Source organism: Notolepis coatsorum (assembly GCF_963971535.1).
Source record: "Notolepis coatsorum genome assembly, chromosome: 8".
In the NCBI taxonomy this organism is placed as follows: domain Eukaryota; kingdom Metazoa; phylum Chordata; class Actinopteri; order Aulopiformes; family Paralepididae; genus Notolepis; species Notolepis coatsorum.
The window spans coordinates 54,879,802-54,903,872 of NC_140172.1; the positions used below are offsets into that span (position 1 = coordinate 54,879,802).

Here is a 24,071-nt window from a genome sequence, read left to right on the forward strand (position 1 = left end):
AAAATACACCTCCCACCTCTTTTTCTGAAAACAAACAGGGTGAACTTTCAGTGAATCGTCCTTTCCAGGTTCCCTCCTTGTTAACCACTATTGCTGTAGTAGCTGCTTGCACAGTCAGAACTAATGGAGGGTTGTTAACAACTATTGCTGTAGTAGCTGCTTGCACAGTCTGAACTAATGGAGGGTTGTTAACCACTATTGCTGTAGTAGCTGCTTGCACAGTCTGAACTAATGGGGGGACAACTATTGCTGTAGTAGCTGCTTGCACAGTCTGAACTAATGGGGGGACAACTATTGCTGTAGTAGCTGCTTGTACAGTCAGAACTAATGGAGGGTTGTTAACCACTATTGCTGTAGTAGCTGCATGCGCAGTCTGATCTAATGAAGGGTTGTTTTAGTTTTTTATTTAGTTTAATTTGTTTCAATTTTGTTATACATAAATAATGTTGGAAAGTGTGGTGCAGTGTGTTACTTTAAGAGGAATGCATTGCAGTAGATGTACACTTCTTTCAACTCGAAACTTTTGTCGTTCAGACTCTTGTCAATTGGCTTTTTAATAATAATTTAAGATCTCTGCAATGATGAGCAGCTACCCGTCCCCTGATCTGTTCCAGACCACAAATAGATTGGTGCAATTTACTGCATGGCAAATCTTCTTACTTGTTTGTCCAATGTTCACCATAGCTGTCTGACCCCTGGTTGTGCAAAACACATCTTTGTTATGATGTTGCGGAGAAACCCGTCTATTGATTTCCATAGCAGAGGAGTCAGTCAGTGGCATTTAAGGCTGCGGCTTGACATCGATCCATTGTGTCTGTCCGTCTACATCTGTTTTTAATTCATTATCAATGAGGAGTATCTGTTAGTTGGTTAGGGTTGACACTGTGTCCATCTCCATCAGATTTGTGTCTATTTTGATGGGACAGAAAAGCTCATAGAGGGTGAACTTTTGGAACTGAGGCTACGTTACCATCCACAGAGCTGTTGTTTCAGTACTTACGTACATTTTCTATCTGTTCATTGACGGATCAATGTGGCCGCAGCCTAAATCAAGCACATACTCCTGAAATGCTTTTATTTAATTTATTAATTGATTTATTATTATTTATTATATGAATTTTTTATACTTCCTGTTAAAATGATACCAATCTGAATAATAATGGAATTCTCTAATACAACAGACACCAGATATAAGTCTTAGGTTGATTTAGGTATTATAACATAATAAACACTCATAATCCATCAGGAATGTCGTCATGCTAACTCAGACTCCTCAGGCTACTCAGGCTACCCAGTGCATTGCCTGTAGCAGACCAGACAGCCATGACTGGTGACCTGCCATGTCTCATTAAGGTCAGCATTAGCATTGTGACCTGCCACGTCTCATTAAGGTCAGCATTAGTATTGTGACCTGCCACGTCTCATTAAGGTCAGCATTAGTATTGTGACCTGCCACATCTCATTAAGGTCAGCATTAGTATTGTGACCTGCCATATCTCATTAAGGTCAGCATTAGCATTGTGACCTGCCACGTCTCATTAAGGTCAGCATTAGTATTGTGACCTGCCACGTCTCATTAAGGTCAGCATTAGTATTGTGACCTGCCACATCTCATTAAGGTCAGCATTAGTATTGTGACCTGCCACATCTCATTAAGGTCAGCATTAGTATTGTGACCTGCCACATCTCATTAAGGTCAGCATTAGTATTGTGACCTGCCACATCTCATTAAGGTCAGCATTAGTATTGTGACCTGCCACGTCTCATTAAGGTCAGCATTAGTATTGTGACCTGCCACATCTCATTAAGGTCAGCATTAGTATTGATTGGTGACCTGCCACGTCTCATTAAGGTCAGCATTAGTATTGATTGGTGACCTGCCATGTCTCATTAAGGTCAGCATTAGTATTGATTGGTGACCTGCCATGTCTCATTAAGGTCAGCATTAGTATTGATTGGTGACCTGCCACGTCTCATTAAGGTCAGCATTAGTATTGTGTCTCCAGGGCTGCAGGAAGCAGTGACTCGTGGTCTGAGGTTTTCTCATTGTCACAAAGGTGCACTCAAACTCAAACTGTGTCTTCCCCATAGTAGCTAGGATTTGGGTTCTTCTGTTTTCAGTTCTTTGCCGTTATGAGCCATAAACCCAGATTTTAATACAAAAGGCTTTTCTTTTGAGCAGTAGTTACGTTGTCATGTGAGCACCTCAGACGAAGAAACATACAACTTGGATGCAACAATGTTGTGCTCATTCGTAGTTCAAGACAGTCGAGGTTGAGTACTTCCTTGTGATATATATATATATATAGCAACTTAGAATCAGACTTTTATATGTCACATTGTTACCTCTACTTAAATATGCACTAACTAAGCATGCACTAAGATGCACGAACATTTTGATTGTTTGAAGTGAGGACTGCATAGACACAAACTATGCGCACATTTTGTGGAATAGGCACCAAATTTAGTGGTTGAGTGTAAAAGGTCCACATTAGACCGTATAGACTCGACCATTAAAGGACATGCTTATTGCGTGTGTGTATGGTTGAGTCTCTACACAGACCTCGCTTGAAATAATAGAACTCTTAGTTGTACCTTTTTAAAAGAGACACTTAGTGAACGTGGGAGACGTCAGTGGAAAGAGTTCACAACACGATGATGTTCAATGATGACCAAGTCCGCCGTTATGACTGACATCTTCTGGAGATGTATAGATTCTAACGCCAGAACTCCCTTTCATCAAATCAGACTTGCATCTCTCCTTGTCTAAGTAAATTCTGTTAATTTAGTTTTCGGTCTGATTAAAACTCATGGAGCATCTGAGACTAACAACTCCTCTCTTCTCTTGCCCATCAGAACTTGCTCAGTGCTCGCCGCGCCGGGCCCCGTCTCCAGCACCAGGTTTGTGCCGTTGGCACCAATGGCTGCTCTGAACATTAGCATCATTCACCGCAGTGGTTGGCACTGAGTGTATGCAATCACAGACAGCCTGCTCACCCCTGCTCACCCCTGCTCACTGGGCATTTGACCCAACCAAACACTCCCCCTACCCCACCCCACCCACGATCCCTGTCCTTCCCAACCCAAAGTATCCCTAATATTCACTCTGCACACGGCCGCACGCACTTTGAACACCCTCCTCACCCCCTCGTGTTTCTATCACCCCGAGCCCCTGGACGTGCCGTACGTTTGAATATCAGAAAGTCTTCTGCTTGCTCCCATTTAACAAAGAAAAAAATGCATTTGAGAAAATGTGATGTTCAAGCTGTTTTGTCTTTTGTTTTTTTGGATGGAGACGAGGAGAGGAGCTGTTGGAAAGAGAAGGTTACACAGAAACAAGAGAAATGATTACCTTTCTGTGTCACTGTGATGATGTCTCTTAACTCATCATGTGCCAAAGCGTCCTGGTGCATTGAATGAATCCAACTTCTGGTTCAGAAGGGAATTTACTTTATTCTGTAATCAATTCAAAGTTCAATTAAATTCAGAAGCAGCAGTGTGGAGGCAGCAGCATGAAGCAGCAGGGTGGAGGCAGCATGAAGCAGCAGGGTGGAGGCAGCAGTATGAAGCAGCAGGGTGGAGGCAGCATGAAGCAGCAGGGTGGAGGCAGCAGTATGAAGCAGCAGGGTGGAGGCAGCAGTATGAAGCAGCAGGGTGGAGGCAGCATGAAGCAGCAGGGTGGAGGCAGCAGTATGAAGCAGCAGGGTGGAGGCAGCATGAAGCAGCAGGGTGGAGGCAGCAGTATGAAGCAGCAGGGTGGAGGCAGCAGTATGAAGCAGCAGGGTGGAGGCAGCAGTATGAAGCAGCAGGGTGGAGGCAGCAGTATGAAGCAGCAGGGTGGAGGCAGCATGAAGCAGCAGGGTGGAGGCAGCAGCATGAAGCAGCAGGGTGGAGGCAGCATGAAGCAGCAGGGTGGAGGCAGCAGCATGAAGCAGCAGGGTGGAGGCAGCATGAAGCAGCAGGGTGGAGGCAGCAGCATGAAGCAGCAGGGTGGAGGCAGCAGGGTGGAGGCAGCAGCATGAAGCAGCAGGGTGGAGGCAGCAGCATGAAGCAGCAGGGTGGAGGCAGCAGCATGAAGCAGCAGGGTGGAGGCAGCAGGGTGGAGGCAGCAGGGTGGAGGCAGCAGCATGAAGCAGCAGGGTGGAGGCAGCAGTATGAAGCAGCAGGGTGGAGGCAGCAGCATGAAGCGGAGGCAGCAGCATGAAGCAGCAGGGTGGAGGCAGCAGGGTGGAGGCAGCAGCATGAGGCAGCAGCATGAAGCAGCAGGGTGGAGGCAGCAGCATGAAGCAGCAGGGTGGAGGCAGCAGCATGAAGCAGCAGGGTGGAGGCAGCAGCATGAAGCAGCAGGGTGGAGGCAGCAGCATGAAGCAGCAGGGTGGAGGCAGCAGTATGAAGCAGCAGGGTGGAGGCAGCAGCATGAAGCGGAGGCAGCAGCATGAAGCAGCAGGGTGGAGGCAGCAGGGTGGAGGCAGCAGCATGAGGCAGCAGCATGAAGCAGCAGGGTGGAGGCAGCAGCATGAAGCAGCAGGGTGGAGGCAGCAGGGTGGAGGCAGCAGCATGAAGCAGCAGGGTGGAGGCAGCAGGGTGGAGGCAGCAGGGTGGAGGCAGCAGCATGAAGCAGCAGGGTGGAGGCAGCAGCATGAAGCAGCAGGGTGGAGGCAGCAGGGTTGAGGCAGCAGGGTGGAGGCAGCAGCATGAAGCAGCAGGGTGGAGGCAGCAGGGTGGAGGCAGCAGGGTGGAGGCAGCAGCATGAAGCAGCAGGGTGGAGGCAGCAGGGTGGAGGCAGCAGGGTGGAGGCAGCAGCATGAAGCAGCAGGGTGGAGGCAGCAGCATGAAGCAGCAGGGTGGAGGCAGCAGCATGAAGCAGCAGGGTGGAGGCAGCAGGGTGGAGGCAGCAGCATGAAGCAGCAGGGTGGAGGCAGCAGGGTGGAGGCAGCAGCATGAAGCAGCAGGGTGGAGGCAGCAGCATGAAGCAGCAGGGTGGAGGCAGCAGGTAAGCAACACAGCAGAGAATGAGACATGGTATGGCACTGGTCAAGTCAGGTCAAGTGTTCCTTCATTAATCCCCTTGGGGAAATGCAGGTGTCATAGCAGCATGGTAGTAATAGCATGGTAATAGAATGAAGAGACTGCCTGAACTCGTTTTGCAGGCTTTGCATCATTAAACATACAGATAAACTGAGATAGTCAGTGATTAATTAAATAGTATACTTAACACGAGCAATTAGACACATAACCCGGTTCTTGGCACTTCATCCGGCTTGTAAACTCAACAGCTTTTAAATAAACTCCCAGTGTGGTGGATATTATTTCTCATGTGTGTTATATCATAAAATATAATTAGGTGAAGAGAATGGGCCACAGCCTTAACCCTTTCACTACCACACTACAGAAGGGTAACCCTTTGTCGTATGGCAGTGAAAGGGTTAATATATTCTGTATTGTCGCAGTGAAAGGGTTAAACCATTTGTTAGTGTGGTAGTGAAATGGTTAAATGTGCTTCAGTACTTGTCTCGCAGCTTGTCTCCCAGCACTAAGGAAGCCATTTTCAAACAGGTTCATGCTGACCCTGTTCTTGTAACTCCTAGTATAATAAGAGGAGGTGTCGCCCGAGGTGATGCCAGAAGAGGTGATGCCAGAAATGAGTGAATCAAAACTTCTGTGATGCCGTTGGTGAAACAGGAGATGATCTCTTTGAAGTCTTTTCCCCCTCTCTGGCAGTACGGCAGTAAACGCCACAATACCATTGACTGTGGAGGAGGACACAATAGGATGACAGTTCTCCAGAATATATCATGGATATGGAATATCTGCCTCTAAAAAAAATCACATGTGTTGTAGAGAACAGTTGACAGTTGAGACGGCTGAGCTGTTAGGACAAAGCAATGAGAGAGTAAAGCTGTGATGGGTTTGTAAATAATGACTCGGTAGTCACTGTTCACACCTACTGTATGCATTTCCTCCTCCAAGTCATGGGGAGAGAGAGGCATTTTCCTTTAACTGCTTAGCACTGCAGTAGTCACCATGGTGTCACTGCATGTGAAGGATGGAGAGAGAGAGAGAGAGAGAGAGAGAGAGAGAGAGAGAGAGAGAGAGAGAGAGAGAGAGAGAGAGAGAGAGAGAGAGAGAGAGAGAGAGAGAGAGAGAGAAGACTGCAGGAGACAGACGCTGGGTGAACATGCAGACAGGTGAGTCTGATTCTAAAGAGGGATGGATTAGAAAAACGATAAGGAATGAAGATTATTTTTTAAAGTTTCCTTTTAGCTCAGTTGTATGATTGCAGACAACTTATTATTCTTATAGTTCTGTTAGCTTCCGTCAGCCATAATCCCTAGGGAGGGTAACCGCAGTGGAACTGTGGACTCAGCATCTGGTATTGGATGGAAGTCATAGCTTCTTGGACATGTTGGGAATTGCAAATGACTCGTATGACGCACATACTGTAGTCTTTCATGAATGCGCTTTTAAAAACCTCAATATCTGTTTAAGATTACAAAAACTTCTTTGTCTCCTGACTATTGGATGCTATATTCCTGTGTTTCTGACTCTCCTTTACCCAACACAAGCTGTACATTTAAGGGGCATTTCACCCATTGTAGATCGGATTCTCAAATGCATTCTATTAGAAATAATTTTGCAATAATCTTTCATTCATTGCAGTGCTTCGCTTTGCTTTGATTTTAATTCCTAAAATAACTGTACTAGTTATCCTATATAAAACAACTTACTAATTTCAAAAATATTTTCAATATTTTCAAGTCGTGCTGTTTTTCCATTTCACTCAGCTGTATTTAACACTACATGGAATAAATGCCCCTCTTGATTGATCATTTGGTGGTCAAATTCAAACTCATTCACTTTCAGTAACTCAAACAAAATTGCTTTCTGCACTGTTGAGATGTGTGAGATTATGCACTTGCTAAATCAGCTTTGTTTTAGTTTTATTTTCGTATTTATTTTCATATTTATTTTATTTATTTCGTATTATATTTTTTCAATGACGTTCTCCTTTTAACAGTGAAACTGTGGCTTGTTATCATGACTAAAACATGTTATGTCTCTTTATACGTCACTGTTCTCAAAGTGACAGATCAGCCTCCCAAGCCATGTACTGTACTGCGCTGTCTGGAAGAAAGTGTGTTTTGTCAAAAGAGAAATGGGCTTTCAGGTTCTGGTGTCCTCTATGGCCTTTAGGAGTCATGATGTGGATGTCCTAAGGGTCATGATTCTCCCTGACCACACCTCTGGCTCTTGACAACAGATACTGTATGGGGAAATTCTTGTTTTAAAGAAAAATAATAATAATAATAATAATAATAATAATAATAATAATAATAATAATAATAATAATAATAATAATAATAATAATAATAATAATAATAATAATAATAATAATAATAATAATAATAATAATAATAATAATAATAATAATAATAATAATAATAATAATAATAATAATAATAATAATAATAATAATAACAATAATAATAATAATAACAATAATAATAATAATAATAATAATAATAATAATAATAATAATAATAATAATAATAATAATAATAATAATAATAATAATAATAATAATAATAATAATAATAATAATAATAATAATAATAAATAATGGGGGGGGGTGGCTAGTACTGCAGTATGCCGATAGGGGCGTTCGGCAGTATTTTGATTGAATCAGAGGTCAAATTGGAACAACGGCTCTCGCACATGACTTCTGAAGAGGCACTTTGTTATTGTTTCCGCCATGCTCCATCCAGGCTGAATTGATCTATCTCAATAGATCAATCCCCGCCCTCGTTTCTTGATCCTCCAAACACAACTTTTGCTTCCCAAGCACCGCCCTCTTTTCGTGATCCGCCAAACACAACTGTTGCTTCCCAAGCACCGCCCTCTTTTCTTGATCCTGAGCCAGTGTTTCTCAACTGGTGGGTCGCGGAGCCATTTTGAGTGGATGTGTATTTTTTTTTTTAAATAAAAATCTTTTATATTATTATTTTTTTGCACTACCTATCTTTGTGAAAGTGGCTTCTCAGCTCTGGTCCAGCTGAAGACAAATCAGAGGAACAGATTGGACATTGAGCATGACCTCAGAGTTGCTTTGTCTACCATCACCCCAGACTTTGAGACTCTTGTCAGGAGCAAACAACATCCCCAGTTATCCCATTAGTTCCCTGGGATGTTAAGCTAAGAAGTCTGCTAAGAAAGATATATTATTTATTATTATTCTTTTATTTCATTGTGTTTTTAGCCCTAGTTGCACTTTTGTTGCAACCCCAGTTATCCCATTAGTTCCCCAAACTTACTGTAGGTCTGTTATGTTAAGCTAAGAAGTCTGCTAAGAAGCATAATTATTTATTATTATTATTATTATTATTATTATTATTATTATTATTATTATTATTATTATTATTATTATTATTATTATTATTATTATTATTATTATTATTATTATTATTATTATTATTTTATTTCATTGGGTTTTTAGCCCTAGTTGCCCTTTTGTTGCAACCCCAGTTATCCCATTAGTTCCCCCAAACTTAGGTCTGTTATGTTAAGCTAAGAAATCTGCTAAGAAGCATATATTATTTATTATTATTTAATTTCATTGGGTTTTTAGCCATAGTTGCACTTTTGTTGGACTTGTTTGTGTTTATTTCATGTTTTTAACAGTGCATGAAAGATTGTGTATTACTGCAACAATTTTCTCTTTTTAATAAATCATAGTGGTTCAAAAATGTGGGTCGCGACTTAATGACTAAGGACAATGTTCGGTCCCAAGGCTAGACCAGTTGAGAACCACTAACTGTTGCATCCCAAGCACCATCCTCTTTTCGTGATCCTCCAATCACAACTGTTGTTTTGTTGAGTGATTTGACTCATCATGCACAATGCTCCACAGTGTCTTTTGACCACAATTTCCCCAGATTCTTCAGAGCCAGAATTGTGGGTTACACCAGATTATGTTGGAAATGGAAATGTTTTTCAGATGTGTAATTTTGGATGGCTATAGTCACATTAATGTCCTTTGGTCTTGCTGTAGACTCCCCCTAGTAATGGATGCTGATTGGCCTGGTTGGAGGTAAAGCACCAGGGAAACCACCAATCAGGTTAGCAGCAGCACCAGACCCTGAATCGCAGTAGGCAGGACTAGCAGCTAGATACAATTTTAGGATCCAAATTCATCATGCTTAAAAAGTCCTGTAAAACCTTGATCATGATGTTTTTGTTTAGTTTTTAGTTGAAGTCTCTCTTCCCATGATGCATGGTGGTCTGATTTGAGACCTGGCTCTTGGTCTTGATCCATACAATCCTTCTCTTGCAGAATATGGGCGTTTTGAGGCCAAAATCCATGACCTGCGGGAACAGATGATGAACCACAGCATGAGCTCTGGGTCAGGATCACTGCGGACCAATCAGAAGAGGTCTCTCTATGTCAGGTTAGTCTGGATCAGGATCACGGCAGTGCGGACTAATCAGAAGTGTAGCCTAGTTCCCAACAGTCACAAAATACACTCCAAATACAACTCCAAAACTTTCCTGTAAACATGATATATACTCAGAAGTCGGGGAAAAAAATGCCGAACCACTGCTGCCTGGGCGCAGTGATTTCATCAGCAGGGCTTTTGAGGTGATGAAATCTGCTTAGAAAACAAAAATGTCAATTTCTTTATTTATTTCTCCACGTGGTAAATACACAGGTCACAACATGTTTACAGGAATGTTTTGTAGTTGTATTTGGAGTGTATTTCGTGACTGTTGGGAACTAGGCTACACTGGCACACCTACTTCCAGTGAATGGCGCTAAGCTAGGCTAATGGTTCGGCTGTTCTCTAAGCCTAATGCATGCACAGAGAAGAAAAGGGTATGCATCTGCTTGTCTAACTCCAGGGTAGATGGCAAATAAGCTAATTTGCCAAAAAGTTGCTGTGTTCCTTTAAGACCACAGTCTTCATTCCTGTTTGATACCCACTTTGACCCTTCGAACCTCCCTCTCAGGGAAGAAAAATTGAATTACACAGATAAAATAGTACTCTGGTAAAAGTAAAAGTCCTCTATTCAAAATTATACTTAAGTATTAAGTATTTGATATTGAATGTATTAAAAGTAAAAGTATGCATTCTACATGATGTGTATTCCAGTACTTGGGAGCGTTCAAACCCTCCATTGACCAGTGACCTCTAAAGGTTATGTTAAAGTGGTATGTGGTCCAGTTATGCTGTCTCTGATTACTGTACATCCTCTTGAAGTTGAAGCACCAAGAGATACCAAACCTTTTATTTATGTATTTATTTATTAAATTCAACAAGATCAAGCAACTAGCTAGGTATTTCTTGAAGAAATACTCTGTAGTTTTTCTTTTTGGTGCCAGGTGGAGGGGAGGTCAGATCCTTATAGAAATAGGAGAGCTAGTTGAGAGTAAATGGCACCTGCTGTAGTGTAGGGCTGAATTATGACCTGGAGGTATTGGGTTGTGACTTTCTCACTGGCCTTGTATTTGTATTTTTATTTTTTTAAGGAGTGACGATTTGTAGGAGAACTTTGGAAGCCCATATTGGAGGCAAAAGCTTGAACAACGAGGCTAATATCCTTGTTAGCAGTGATCTGATTCCACAGATATTGTATAATGCATATCTGCTGGAATGGGATCACATGAAGATTCTTGGCACTCTGGGCGGCTAGGTGGCGCCCGAGTACAAGGCGCTCGCCACCAACGCAGAAGATGCTGGGTTCGAGCCCAGCTCTCGGCGTTGCTACCAGCTTGGCTGGTCGTTCATACTAATACAATTGGCAGTATTAGGGGGTGGGAAGCTGGTGGGTGGGGATCGGACGTTGTGGACAGCGACTCCTACAGGTCGGTTGGTGCGCCTGCGCAGTAGAATCAGGAAGCGACAGGGGCGGCATGCCCTTCCCATGCAGACCCTCGCCGCTGAGAGATCGCGCTGTGCAGGTGAAAAGATGCGACGGCTGCCTCCTCGTGTACCGGAGGGGACACGTGATGCAAGGCTTCGTCCACATTGCAGCTGGCTTGTGGGAGGCATGGCCTAACAACGTTTGAGACAGGGGAGGGTAGAATTGGACAATACGAAATTGGGGAAGGGAGAAAAAATAGAAAATGGGGAGAAAAAGTAGATAAAAAAATAAAGATTCTTGGCACTCTATGCAGGAGTCACTGTGTGCCGTTGTAAATTGTGAAGGAAAGGGCTTTCAGAGGGATTGGTTTTGCCTGTGGGACAAACAACAGTACAGTGTTGTCAAGGTTGAGCTAGAGGCGGTGGGCACACATCCATCTGGAAATGTCAGCTCAACGGGCAGATATATTGGCTTTAACCTGTATGTCAGAGAGGAGGGGAAGGAGAGCTGTAGTTGAATTTCATCAGCATAGGAATGTCAGAAGAACTTGTGGGATGTGCTGACAGGGCCAAGAGATTTAGTGTAGAGAGAGAGAGAGAGAGAGAGAGAGAGAGAGAGAGAGAGAGAGAGAGAGAGAGAGAGAGAGAGAGAGAGAGAGAGAGAGAGAGAGAGAGAGAGAGAGAGAGAGCGAGAGAGAGAAGGAGGGGGCCAAGGAGCCCAGAAGACACGGAGTCTCTCCATGATACCTGGTAAAAGTCTGTTAGGTAGGAAGTGAACCCAAAGATCAACAGAAAAAACATGGGGGAGAGAGACAGTAAGCTTAGATGAGGGAAAGAGGGAGACAGGGTGAGGGTTAGTGGGCGGAGCTTAGAGGAGGGAGACGAGGTGAGGGTTAGTGGGCGGAGCTTAGATGAGGGAAAGAGGGAGACAGGGTGAGGGTTAGTGGGCGGAGCTTAGAGGAGGGAGACAGGGTGAGGGTTAGTGGGCGGAGCTTAGAGGAGGGAAAGGGAGACGAGGTGAGGGTTAGTGGGCGGAGCTTAGATGAGGTGAAGAGGGAGAAGCGCTTGCTTGGGTTAAAAAGAGAACACTGGATTAAAAAAATTTAACCATTTAGGGAAATGTGCAGACCAACAGTCAGCATTCTCTCTGACCCTCCTACATGATGCCCCAAGGTGTTCTTTGTCAAATTAGGGAAATAGATAAGAGATGAGAGAATTATCCTTGGGCTATAGTAATAATAAGAATAGGACACTGGTCATTTTACAACGTAGCTGAGGAATACCTTGTTTCTCCTTCCGACAGGGCATTGTTTGACTATGAGAAGGCCAAGGACAGTGGTCTGCCGAGCCAAGGGCTCAGCTTCAGGTACGGGGACATCATCCATGTCATCAATGCCTCAGACGATGAGTGGTGGCAGGCTCGCAGGGTCACTCCGCACGGCGACAGCGAGGAGATGGGCGTCATCCCCAGCAAGAGACGGTGAGGAATCACTGATTGGAGCTTTTTATTCAATTCTCAGGTGCTCCTTCACACGCTTGATACAGAGCTTGATTTTTTGCACCTACTTATTTCTCAAAACAAAGATGGCGACTGTACCGGTATGCTGAAACACAGAGAACCATCATCTGTGTTTCTCAGCCAATTTATAATGTCTGACCTGGCAACAGTAACCAAGGAGAACAGGACCTTTGAGAAATGTACAAACATTAGAGCCATCAGTGGTCAGGTGGCGTAGCGGAGATTGTGCTTGTCACCAATGCAAGAGGCTGCGGTCTCGACTCCCGGAGTCAGCATTGCTTGAGGCTTGGGCTGATCGCTATGCTAACCCGTTTGGCTGGGTTAGGGGGAGGGCAAGTCATGGGTGGGAATCTGGAGTTGTGGACAGCGACGCCTACAGGTCAGGTCTGGGCGCTTGCTCAGCGGAGGCAGGACTTGATGAAGGCAGCGTGACCTCCCACACGTTACACTTCACCAATGAGAGCCCTCGCTGCCAGGTGAGAAGAGAGTCACTGGCTGTCGCTGCACGTGTCGGAGGAAGCGTGCGGATGACTTCAGGGTTCCCTTATACCGACCAGTAGGAGAACATGCGCACAACAACCAGGCAGGGGAGGGGGGAATTGGCACAACGACTAAAATTGGGACAGGGAGAAAACAGAGAAAAATCTGAGAAAGAGAGGATTATACATTTTAAAAAATTAAAAAAAACATTAGAGCCATTAAATATAGCTGAAGGTGACATGATTATTCTGTAGTCCCATCTGGATGTCAATTAGACTAAGTGATATCATCTTTAAAACTTTTAGTGACTCCTTTTTATTTTTATTTTTTTCAGGGTTGAGAGGAAAGAGCGTGCGCGTCTTAAGACGGTGAAGTTCAATGCCAGACCTGGGTCCATTGATTCCAAAGGGGTAAGTGCCTTTTTTAAGGGCTGGCAAGTGCCAAAGGATATTAGTGTTTGGCAATCACTGTAACTGGGAAAGGGAAGTGAAATCCTTGTGATACAAAACATGAACGTGTAATTAGTGCCTACCTACATGTATGTTCTTAACTCATTGGACGCCTGACCCGAGATAAGTCGGGTTAACTATCGTTATTTCTTTTATTCGATATTCCCATTCATAATCCATCGAGGGAGCCTGTGTTATCATTGGGAATTAGTCTGAGATCGCAAACGTCCAATACCGCCGCATGCCGCCGGTATTGCACATCCTTGGAAACTCTCTGACTTGGGCTGTACGTCGATCTAAAAAGTCCGGTCCAGGTTTTTCTTGTCGGGCAGGACAAGCGTTTATAACACATGGATTGAGGAAAATCAAGCACTCACGGTTCATGTTCTTTGTTGGATTATGTTGGCAACACGATCGACATCAATACTTGGAATGGCGATCAGATAATTGGAATATTCTTTTTGGAGTACATCCTAGTCAAGGTAAGGGCTATATGGTATCAATCTTGCGTTGATCGAAGAATCCCTTCCCCGCGATCCGAACATATGTGTGTAATGTGTGTGTGTAACGTATTCCGTTGGTGACGATCGAAGCATAGAAAAACGACCCCCCCCCACCCTTTCATGCATTCATGATGAAACATAATACCGATAATATAGCGTTGATTTCAGATTGATTGTTGATACAAGCAAGAAACGCCACGGTTTTTAGGGAAATGCACTAAACGTTGCATAGCGGCGTTTTCTGGGATTACACAGGATTACTCTAAAACTATACTGATATTCACCACGGTATAAAACGGGAATGTATAGATAAAAAAAAAATCTTTTTCACAAATTGAACGATAGATACTCGATGTCAAATGGGAAATAGTTGTATATCCATAGCTATGATATAAAATATAGTTTGAGCCCTGCAAACACCACCATGTATCCCTATTCTTTAAAGCGGTGGCCTTCTTACCACACGGTAAACAGTGACCTCTGGCGCTGATTGAGTTAATCTTAATACATCGTCAAATGGTTTTCCAAATAAGAATTCTTAGCAATAATTTGCATACTTCACTATTGTCTGTGTTTCCCTGAAACTTTGTTTCACATGATTAGATATTTCGATAGATTTGAGGCTCATTATTGAGTAGAACACAGCCCATTTCACCATGCGTTGTGTGCTTTATCATTCACACATCCGTCATAATAATTTCATTTTAAGCCACACCTTATCTAAGCTATGTCAAAACAATTAACTATTAGTAATAATAGTAATTTTTTTGTGTACTTTTTTGTGTGTAATTTATTTATGTAAATTACAGATTATATTAAGGAATGAAGTCAGTTCCCTCTTATTTAACGCAAGTTCAAATACAAATTCAACACTTTTTTTTATATTCCCCAATTGGCTCTTGCCTTTCAAGACAGAACCAGTGTGGCCGCACTAATCTGTTCCCTAACAACAACAACAACAACAACAACAACAACAACAACAACAACAACAACAACGACAACACTAAACTCTTCATTTGAATATACCTATTGGCTATTGCCATACATGTTTTGTATGATTGTTTGAACATTTTACAATTTCTAATAGAAAGTTTATTTTTACTTGGAATAGTTGAACAGATGCATAGCTTCCATGTGTGCAGTTAGTCACATAGAGACCGACCTCTGTGTTCCATATATAAGCATAACGGCAGGAGCGATAAGACGATCTGCAGTACAGGATTGTGCTCACAGGTACTCTAAATAAGACTATCCCTTACATAACGTGGCTTTAATCACATTACCACTTGCCATCAGTCCTCATTTTGTTTTCAAAGGACAATGTTCATTCATTATTTTAATGCATGTTTTTGGCAAACTTCTTTTTAACAATCTTTTTCTCACTAATCCCAAGTTATGTTACTTTTCTCATAGCATGATTACTCTTTTCCTGCCTTGCTTAAATACATTATCTTTATTACATTTTTTATTATTGTTTTTATTGTTTTTAAGCATGCATGTGACTTGGCTGTGACACGTCAAGTAGTAATGGCAGTAAAGGTACTCACAGAGTTGACCATATTCACATGGCGGCCATTTTGCTCTTACGTCATGGGATATCTTTTCCACCTTGTTCCCAGGTGGGTGACATAAAAGCAAAATGGCCTCCATGTGAATATGGTCAAATGGCTATGGAGGGCTAGCAACCTTTTCATAGCTCACCTATAGATACCCAGCAAAGTCATGCCAAGGGACACTTCAATGAGTGTAATAGCAATGATTGTTTTACTGGGTCCAAACGACAGCCGTTGGGCCATAACTTCTTGACGTCCCACTTTGCACAAGCAGTTTTCTTGTCAGCATGAACGTGACAACAATCAGATGTCCCTGTTTGCCCCATTGCTCTCTCTCCTTCACAGTCATTCAATGACAAACGTAAAAAGAGTTTCATCTTTACACGAAAGTTCCCATTCTACAAGAACAAGGAGGGTGAGCAAGATGGCAGTGATTCAGACCGTAAGTAAAGCAGCAGCACACCGACACACCCAGGCACACACACACACACACACACACAGAGCGTAGCCTACATGCAGAGTAGCCAGGTGACACACAGGTGTGTGTGTGTGTGTGTGTGGCAATAACCCTGTGCGCAAGGATAGAGGGTTTAATGGAGGCCTCTCCTGCTTCCTCCCTTGAACTGTTCTTGTCTTTCTCTCGCTCTCTCTCGCTCTCTCTTTCTCTCTCTCTCTTTCTCTCGCTCTCTCACACCTTCTTTCTCTCGGACCATACCATGGTCAGGATCATTCTGTCTCAAACGCTGTGCAGTCACTAGGAGCCAAGTAAGCACGGTCTCTTGACAGCAACCATGCATCAAAAATTTCTCTTCAAGTGATGTGGCTTATGAATACGGATAACCCACAGAGACAGTGGAGAATGGTATTGCACTAAAATGTCAAACTATTGCATTTTGGCTCCCCCTGGTGGCTGCATTGTGTCTGGACAGAGACAGATTGGCCTGGCCCTGGGGGCACCTCTGTCAACAGTTCCCTCTTTTTCAACACTTCTTACCTGGTCTTTATGTGCGGCTGTCCCCCTTCCTCTCTTTCCTCCACCCTGGCTCTCTCTGGACGGCCATGTAGGACATCCTGGGGATGGGTGATGATGGGTATGGGACAAAGACACTCAGTAAGTTGGTCCAAGAATGGTCTTCATCTCTACTGTCCGCCTCCCCAGAACAGCCCTGTCACATTTTTTTTTTACGTCGTTTATTTTTACATTTTTCTTTGTAATATTGTTGTAATATTGTTGCATGTTACATTTTGTGGATTTGTCTTGCTTTTTCAGCTTGAAAGTTCTAAGCCTCTGTCTTCTTCGGCTGTTGATGGCATGTTTGCATGACACAGACAGAAATAATCACATTTTGTCATACTTTAGACCCCTAAATAAGTGCCCCTGATAAGTGCCTAGAGAAGAACATTTCGATTCTAAATGTCAAGGCGTCCTTGTAATGTCCTCATCCAACAAACCCCAGGAATAGAGCACATTCTTCACAGTCATTCAGAAACCCACATAACATTTGTCTCTTCTCAGTCTATATGAATAGATCTACAAGCCTTAAATACAATACCTCATCTTTTCACCCAGCATGATGCCACTTCACTCCCTTCATTCAACACAGAGTGTCCAGGTACCACGTTTGTGATGCTGGCAATCTGTCTTTTGGGCAATTGAACAGTAGAGATAGTCATATTGACGTGCCTATGGGCTGCCAACAGTCACTCTGGATGTTGTGGTTACGTGCAAAACACATGGTCTGACTGGAAGTGTAAGAACTGTAGGATCCACAAGGACACATGGCTGCATCCCACAGTGTGCATGTAGTGCACGTCTCTTGGCATTGTAACTTCCCAGTAACCACTGGCATGTTCCCCCTGTCTCCTTTTCTGTCTCTAGAACAGTCAAATGTGCTATAATTGCATGGAAACCTGCAGTGTTTTAGACATTATAATTTTATTATAATTAATCAGCTCTGGTAAGTTCAATTCATTCTGGGAGTCAGATGTTTGGAACATATTAAAGGGGAACTATTTTACTATTTCTTTCACTATTTGGGCACTTTTACACAATTCCTGTGAGTCTATGGAACACCTCTGTAATATATATATTCATTGTTTTGTATTTCTAATCAAGTCCTCAAAAACAGCATTTTTCTACCTCAAGATCTCGAGCTGTTTTGAGCCTGGGCTCCTAAACCACTGCGCAGCGTCGTCTTCGCCTGAACATTAACATGCAGCGGTGTCTTTATGACATCACATATCGCGCACATTTTCAGATGACTCAGTTCAGTGAGGGTGAATATTGTGAGAGGAGAATTGGAAGAATGCATCAATATGAGAATTTTGAGACATAGATCATATTAATATAAGTTCACATAGCTAGGAAACAATGCTAAACACTCAAAAAGGCCATTTATAAGATAGTTCCCCTTTAAGTAGAAGGAACAAAAGACTGTTCATTCTGCTGCCTAATAACATGGGTGGAGCCGGCAGGGCGGATAGAAACATGGCTGCATGGCTCTCACTCACTAAAAGCAACTCTGTGTCCAAATGCAAGCAATAATCAACTGTATGCTCATGGTGGCCTCCAGCTGTGCTTAATTGATACAACATCTCCTGATGACTCGTTTGTATCCTCTTTCACAAGTCTAATTCATGACCAAAATGGCATAAATCAATAATTAATTATGCATAACTAGATTATGACAGTCGTGCAATTTGTCCCTATTGATTTTCCTACTCTGGTCGGAATTATTAGATGGGATGCTGTGCTGCTCTGCTTGATCTGTTAAATGAGCCCAAGCATTAAGGAAATTATATTGGTTTATTAAAAGCCTTTGGCAGTAGGTTTGATGGACAGCAGTGTTTTCAATCTGTTCTAACGTTAGGTGTGTAGCTGTGATTTCAGATATTACCAAAATTATTGTAGTCTATAGGTTGTATGACCATTTGCAATGCCAATGAGTCAAAGGAATGACTTACAAGGTAACATCAGGGGGAGAAAAAATAACAATGTTATATGCAATATTGAATTCCCGGGTACCTGAAGTTCATTCCTATGTGAAGATGGAATGAAGCTGGATGTGGAAAACCTGGGAGCCCACTTTCTGGTTTTAAGCTCAGCCTGAAGATTATATTGACAAATACACTGAAGAAGTAGCCCTGACTTCTGTCAGAATGTCTAGTTAAAACGTAAAGCTAAAAGAAAAATTAAAAAATATATACTGTATTTACAGTTAGAGCAACCCTTGGTTTATTCCTTTATTCATGTGATAGATGCACTCTGGTAATTGCCATGTTGAAGTTAACCGTATGACTAATTAACATTAGTGGTAGCTAGGGCTGCAACGATTAGTCGACATAATCGACGACGTCGATCATAAAAACTCGTCGATGCAGAATTTTTGCATCGATGCGTCGTATTAAATTTTCTTTATTATCATTTTTTTTTACTTTTCTTTTTTTTGGCTGCCTATCTTTGTGAAAGTGGCTTCTCAGCTCTGGGCCCTGTTTCTTGTACGTGGTTCAACTAAGTCGATCAAGATGTCATTATCCAGCTTCAGTTAACCCGATGTTTGAAGCCGGGATTTTCCTGTTCCACGAAGGTGGATTCAGTCTCGTTAACTCAAGCCAGACTTGCGACTCAGGCTAAATGCGCGCGGCCGCTTTAGGTGAAAAGCCAGCACGTATCGATGGCAGAGATCCTGATTCTCTAACGGCATTGATTGATTAATTGATTTAAGACTTTATTGACAGATTGCAATACGGCTCAATCGCCTCGCCGACAAGTTAAATGCGTTATCTATAGGCTAATTTTAAGTCCCTCATTACCTCAATCAATCAGATTATATTTCTTTAAACTTGCCTGCTGGATTGAATAATCAAATGAGATCTTGCTAGCGAAAATAATTAGTTAACTGTTATACAGAATTACGATACGGCTCTCTTACCCATTGATTGATGTATAGTCAATCTTTAACTTATCTCCAATGTGGTCTAACGGGTTGTTCTTTTGACTTTCACACAGACGACCGGGGTTCGAGACCCTAGTCGTCTCCTTCTTTTTGCAATATAGGAATAATTCAATTTGGTGCACGTTGAGAGCTATATAAAGAATGACATCCTCAATGCATGTAGATTTATAATATTTTAACTTAAAACCAGGCTACTTTGGCGTATAATCATTAATATTATATTCAAAAAAATCATATTGGAAACACCGGGATTTGAACCCCGGTCGCTGGGTTGGCAGGCTTGAGCACTACCGCTGCACGACTGTGCCAGATGGGATAAATTCATTGTTTATACATTAATGAACGAGAGACCCGTGTTTAGAATATCCTTTGTTTTGAATGAAGTTTATCTCTTTATCCTCATTCATTAATGTGACGTCAACGGCTCATTCAATTTCTCAAATCCGTCAAACAGCGCATCTCATCAGACATCTTAATCCCAGTTACAATTAAAATAACCACATAATGTGTACATCGCACGAGCGAGCGCCACCGTCGCCACGGTATATATAACGTGCATTATTTAGGACAAAGTGAATTTAGTATCAGCATTTTGGGTCTATTTTACATTTCAAAAGCCCCCTCTGGAAGAATGGAGCACAAAAACGTAATTCAGAATGGTATAATGCAGATCGTAGACTGTGGGAATAGTTTCAGGAAACGAGCTGTCACTTTCTTTGCAGGGGCGTGGCTCTGCGTGATCCGGCTAACTTGAACTTGAACTCTGCTTTCGACCAGGCTCAAACTTTTGGATCTGTTGTCATGGTGATTTGGAAAATCCACGTACATGGAACCGGAAAGTCCGGCTAACTCAGTTATCCAGTTAAAGTTATCCGGCTAACTCAGTTATCCAGGTACAAGAAACAGGGCCCTGGTCCAGCTGAAGACAAAGCAGAGGAACAGATTGGACATTGAGCATGACCTCAGAGTTGCTTTTGTCTACCATCACCCCAGACTTTGAGACTCTTGTCAGGAGCAAACAACATCCCCAGTTATCCCATTCGTTCCCTGGGATGTTAAGCTAAGAAGTCTGCTAAGAAGGATATATTATTTATTATTATTATTATTATTATTATTATTATTATTATTATTATTATTATTATTATTATTATTATTATTATTATTATTATTATTATTATTATTATTATTATTATTAATATTATTATTATTATTATTATTATTATTATTATTATTATTATTATTATTATTATTTTATTTCATTGTGTTTTTAGTCCTAGTTGCACTTTTGTTGCAACCCCAGTTATCCCATTAGTTCCCCCAAACTTACTGTCGGTCTGTTATGTTAAGCTAAGAAGTCTGCTAAGAGCCCGGAAAAGGAGCCACGCCCACAGGAAGCAGAGATGGAGGGTGTGACAGAAATAATCGTTAGATTAGTCGACTAATCGAAAAAATAATCGACAGATTAGTCGACTACCAAAATAATCGTTAGTTGCAGCCCTAGTGGTAGCTAAATTGGCTGTTGTTTGTATGACTATTAACACATTCGGCGCCAGACCCGAGATATCCCGGGTTAACTCGCCATGCGTTGGGCGCCAGATCTGAGATTTCTCTGGTTTTGGTTGTTTTTTCTTTTATTCAATATTTGTATTCATTATCAAATCAAATCAAATCAAATCAAATTTATTTATAAGGCCCGACAACACACGTTAATGTCCCCATGGGCCGTACAGGTCTTCTTTAAACAAGTCAAGAAGAAAACATAACAATAAGTCAAGAACAGAACAAGAACACCATAAGGTCCAACATTTTTTAGATGAATGCAAATAAATGAAAGAATGCAAGCACTCCCAGACATACCCCACGCGAAGGTAAGGAAAAACTCACTAAAACCTAACAATAGGGAAAAAAGCTCCACAGGCAGTGTGGAGGAGAGAAACCTTAGAAGGGCCATTCAAGGGGGGATCTCCCTTCTTAGATGTTGGTGATAGTAGTGTTGCAGACGGACAGTTGGTAAGCATGCACTCATGTGTGTAGTGAAACACAGATGAGTGCATGCAATAGCAACTGAACATTTTGAAAGATTAAAGATAGAGCTAATAGCGATAGCAACTGAACATTTTGAAAGATTAAAGATAGAGCTGATTTTGAGGCACAGGGGCGGCGCAAAGAGGGTCACGTCCTCCCCGTCTTAGTCACGGGACATTCAACACTCCGGTCATTGCTCAGGGACAGCCGGAGACAGGGAGATAGGGGGCGGCGCAGAGAGGGTCGTGAACTCCCCGACATCATCGCGGGACGTCCGGCACTCCGGTCACCACTACGAGACCTCCGGAGACAGGGGGGCACGCAGAGGGGGTCGCAACCTCCCGGCCTTCATCACGGGACGTCCGACACTCCGGTCAGCACTCCAGGACAGCAAGTCATAGGGGGACAGGGAGACGGGACTGGCGTTAGACAGCTCATGTGATTGTAGTGGGCGGACATAGCAATAGATACAAGTGGTAAGCATATATGTGAATGGAGTAGATATATGAAGTAAGCATATTATGTGAATAGAATAGAAGTACTTAACCCAGCAATGAAATTATTCATCCACGGACCATGGTGTTCCCATAGGGAATCATTCTGAGATCAAATCGATCAAATCGATCCAGCTGATCAGCGTGTGTGGTGTTCAAAACGAATGCCGTTACTGGCTATCAAAGCATCAAAAAACACCCCCCCCCCCCTTTCATGCATTCATGATGAAACATAATACCTATTATATACATTTCATTTGGAAATAGTAGCGTGTCCAGGCAAGAAACGCCAGCGCTTATAGCAGAATTCACGTAGCGCCCTATAACTCAGCTTTTCAGGAATTATCCCGGATCACTCCTAAACTATACAATATTCACCACGAGATAACGTGTGAACGTATACATGAAAAAGTTATCTCTTTTTTGCATGTTCGACGGAAGAAAGTCACTGTCAAATTACCATAGTATTGTCTCCATAGCTATAATATAGATGAATATAGATATAGCTCTCCAAACATAGTGACACACAGTGAAAGTAGGCTATGGAAACCTGGCGCTCTAGCTACAAGGATAAGGCTAATGGCTGGCGCCCAATGTGTTAACTATGCATTCTGATTTGACCAGGGCCATAGACTGCACATAGGCCAAAGAACCATCACACTATCATATGGAAAATCTGGAAATGTCCTTTAAGTGTCTGATCATTTGGTAATTCTGCACATTGTAGGGTAATGTTACAATCATAAAATAGCTAAAACATTTATGATGACATACACTTTACTGCATGTACCCTTCTGCTGAAGTATGAGATGTTGTTGAGGTCAGATTTTCTGTGTGTCTCAACCAGGGAGTCAAGAGGAGGTGATTCTCTCATATGAACCTGTGATGAGGCAAGAAAGTAAGTAGTCACCTTTTCTTCTGGGCACAAGATGTATACAGTATTAACACTGACCATGATGCACTCTTCATATGTTATTATGAATGATCATATTGTAAGCTGATCACATTTACTGGGACTCAGGATTGCCTTTTTATTCTTTGAGCTATAAAATAAATTCTAGTGAATGAGCTCTTCACATGAGTATATGAATAATTGGAAAGCAAAACATTATTGTATAATTGTCTGTATACTCATTACGTATATTAAATGGCACAATAACTACAACGTACAACTAAAGGTCAGTCTCTGGGAATGAATTATTCCCAATACTTTGGGAAATTGGGAGACGTTGACGCATTGAATGGTACTCACCATTTTCTTTTTCATTCTAGTTAATTATGCCAGACCTGTCATAATCCTTGGACCAATGAAGGACAGAATAAATGATGACCTAATATCAGAGTTCCCTGACAAGTTTGGGTCTTGTGTGCCACGTAAGTACCTTCAGAATGACACAGTATTGAATGTTAATTCACTTTAGCTAAGAAAGGAATGGAAAATACTAGGGATGCTCGATATTGGCTTTTTTACCGATACCGATATACCGATATTGTCCAACTCTTAATTTCCGATACCGATATCAACCGATATCACATTTCAATGCCGATATCGGCCGATAATATCGGTAGGCCGATAATATCGGACACCCCTAGAAAATACAGATTATATTTAAAGTTAGTTACCAAAGGTCAGTCAGTCGTTTTACTAGGCGTGTGTGTGTGTGTGTGTGTGTGTGTGTGTGTGTGTGTGTGTGTGTGTGTGTGTGTGTGTGTGTGTGTGTGTGTGTGTGTGTGTGTGTGTGTGTGTGTGTGTGTGTGTGTGTGTGTGTGTGTGTGTGTGGTGGCAATGACTGTGAATAGGTAAGTAATGTCAGTTACAGATATGATTACCTGGGTACCTGATTACATTCACTGTGCTGTCAACCTGACATATTGAGTGTGTATTTGTTTCACACCTTTCATTGTGTCATTATTCACAAATTAAAATGTGTAGGACATTTTTCAATATAGAGCCCTTTTTCAGGGCTATATATTGAGGTCTCCCATGCATGAATCTACCTTTAACACTTTCAGTGCCGGGCCGTGTTTTCCTTTTTACCCCGTTGAATGCCACCATCCACGGCCAATGTTAACGTTAATATCGCCTAATCTATGTTTTAAATTATGGCTATGTGTCTAATCTGCCCGTCGCTTATCAAAGACTCATTTTCCAGTCAACATTGGCAAGGCAGATTGTATTTTTATCGCTTCATTTCCGTTTGATAGCATTTTGAAAATCACCCGTTTTCCGGGG

The 24,071-nt window shown here is 42.3% G+C and overlaps 1 protein-coding gene across 1 annotated transcript in view; it reads left to right on the forward strand.

Moving 5' to 3' along the window:
- The window catches only part of dlg2 (discs, large homolog 2), a gene marked incomplete at its 5' end in the record, with an annotated part of 279,475 nt that overhangs the window by 248,300 nt on the left and 7,104 nt on the right, over positions 1–24,071 (forward strand). Inside the window, 6 exons of the mRNA XM_084320420.1 lie at positions 9,332–9,446; positions 12,163–12,339; positions 13,193–13,268; positions 15,709–15,805; positions 22,686–22,736; positions 23,111–23,212. Coding sequence (XP_084176546.1) covers positions 9,332–9,446; positions 12,163–12,339; positions 13,193–13,268; positions 15,709–15,805; positions 22,686–22,736; positions 23,111–23,212 — 618 coding nt within the window. The remainder of the gene's footprint in view (positions 1–9,331; positions 9,447–12,162; positions 12,340–13,192; positions 13,269–15,708; positions 15,806–22,685; positions 22,737–23,110; positions 23,213–24,071) is intronic.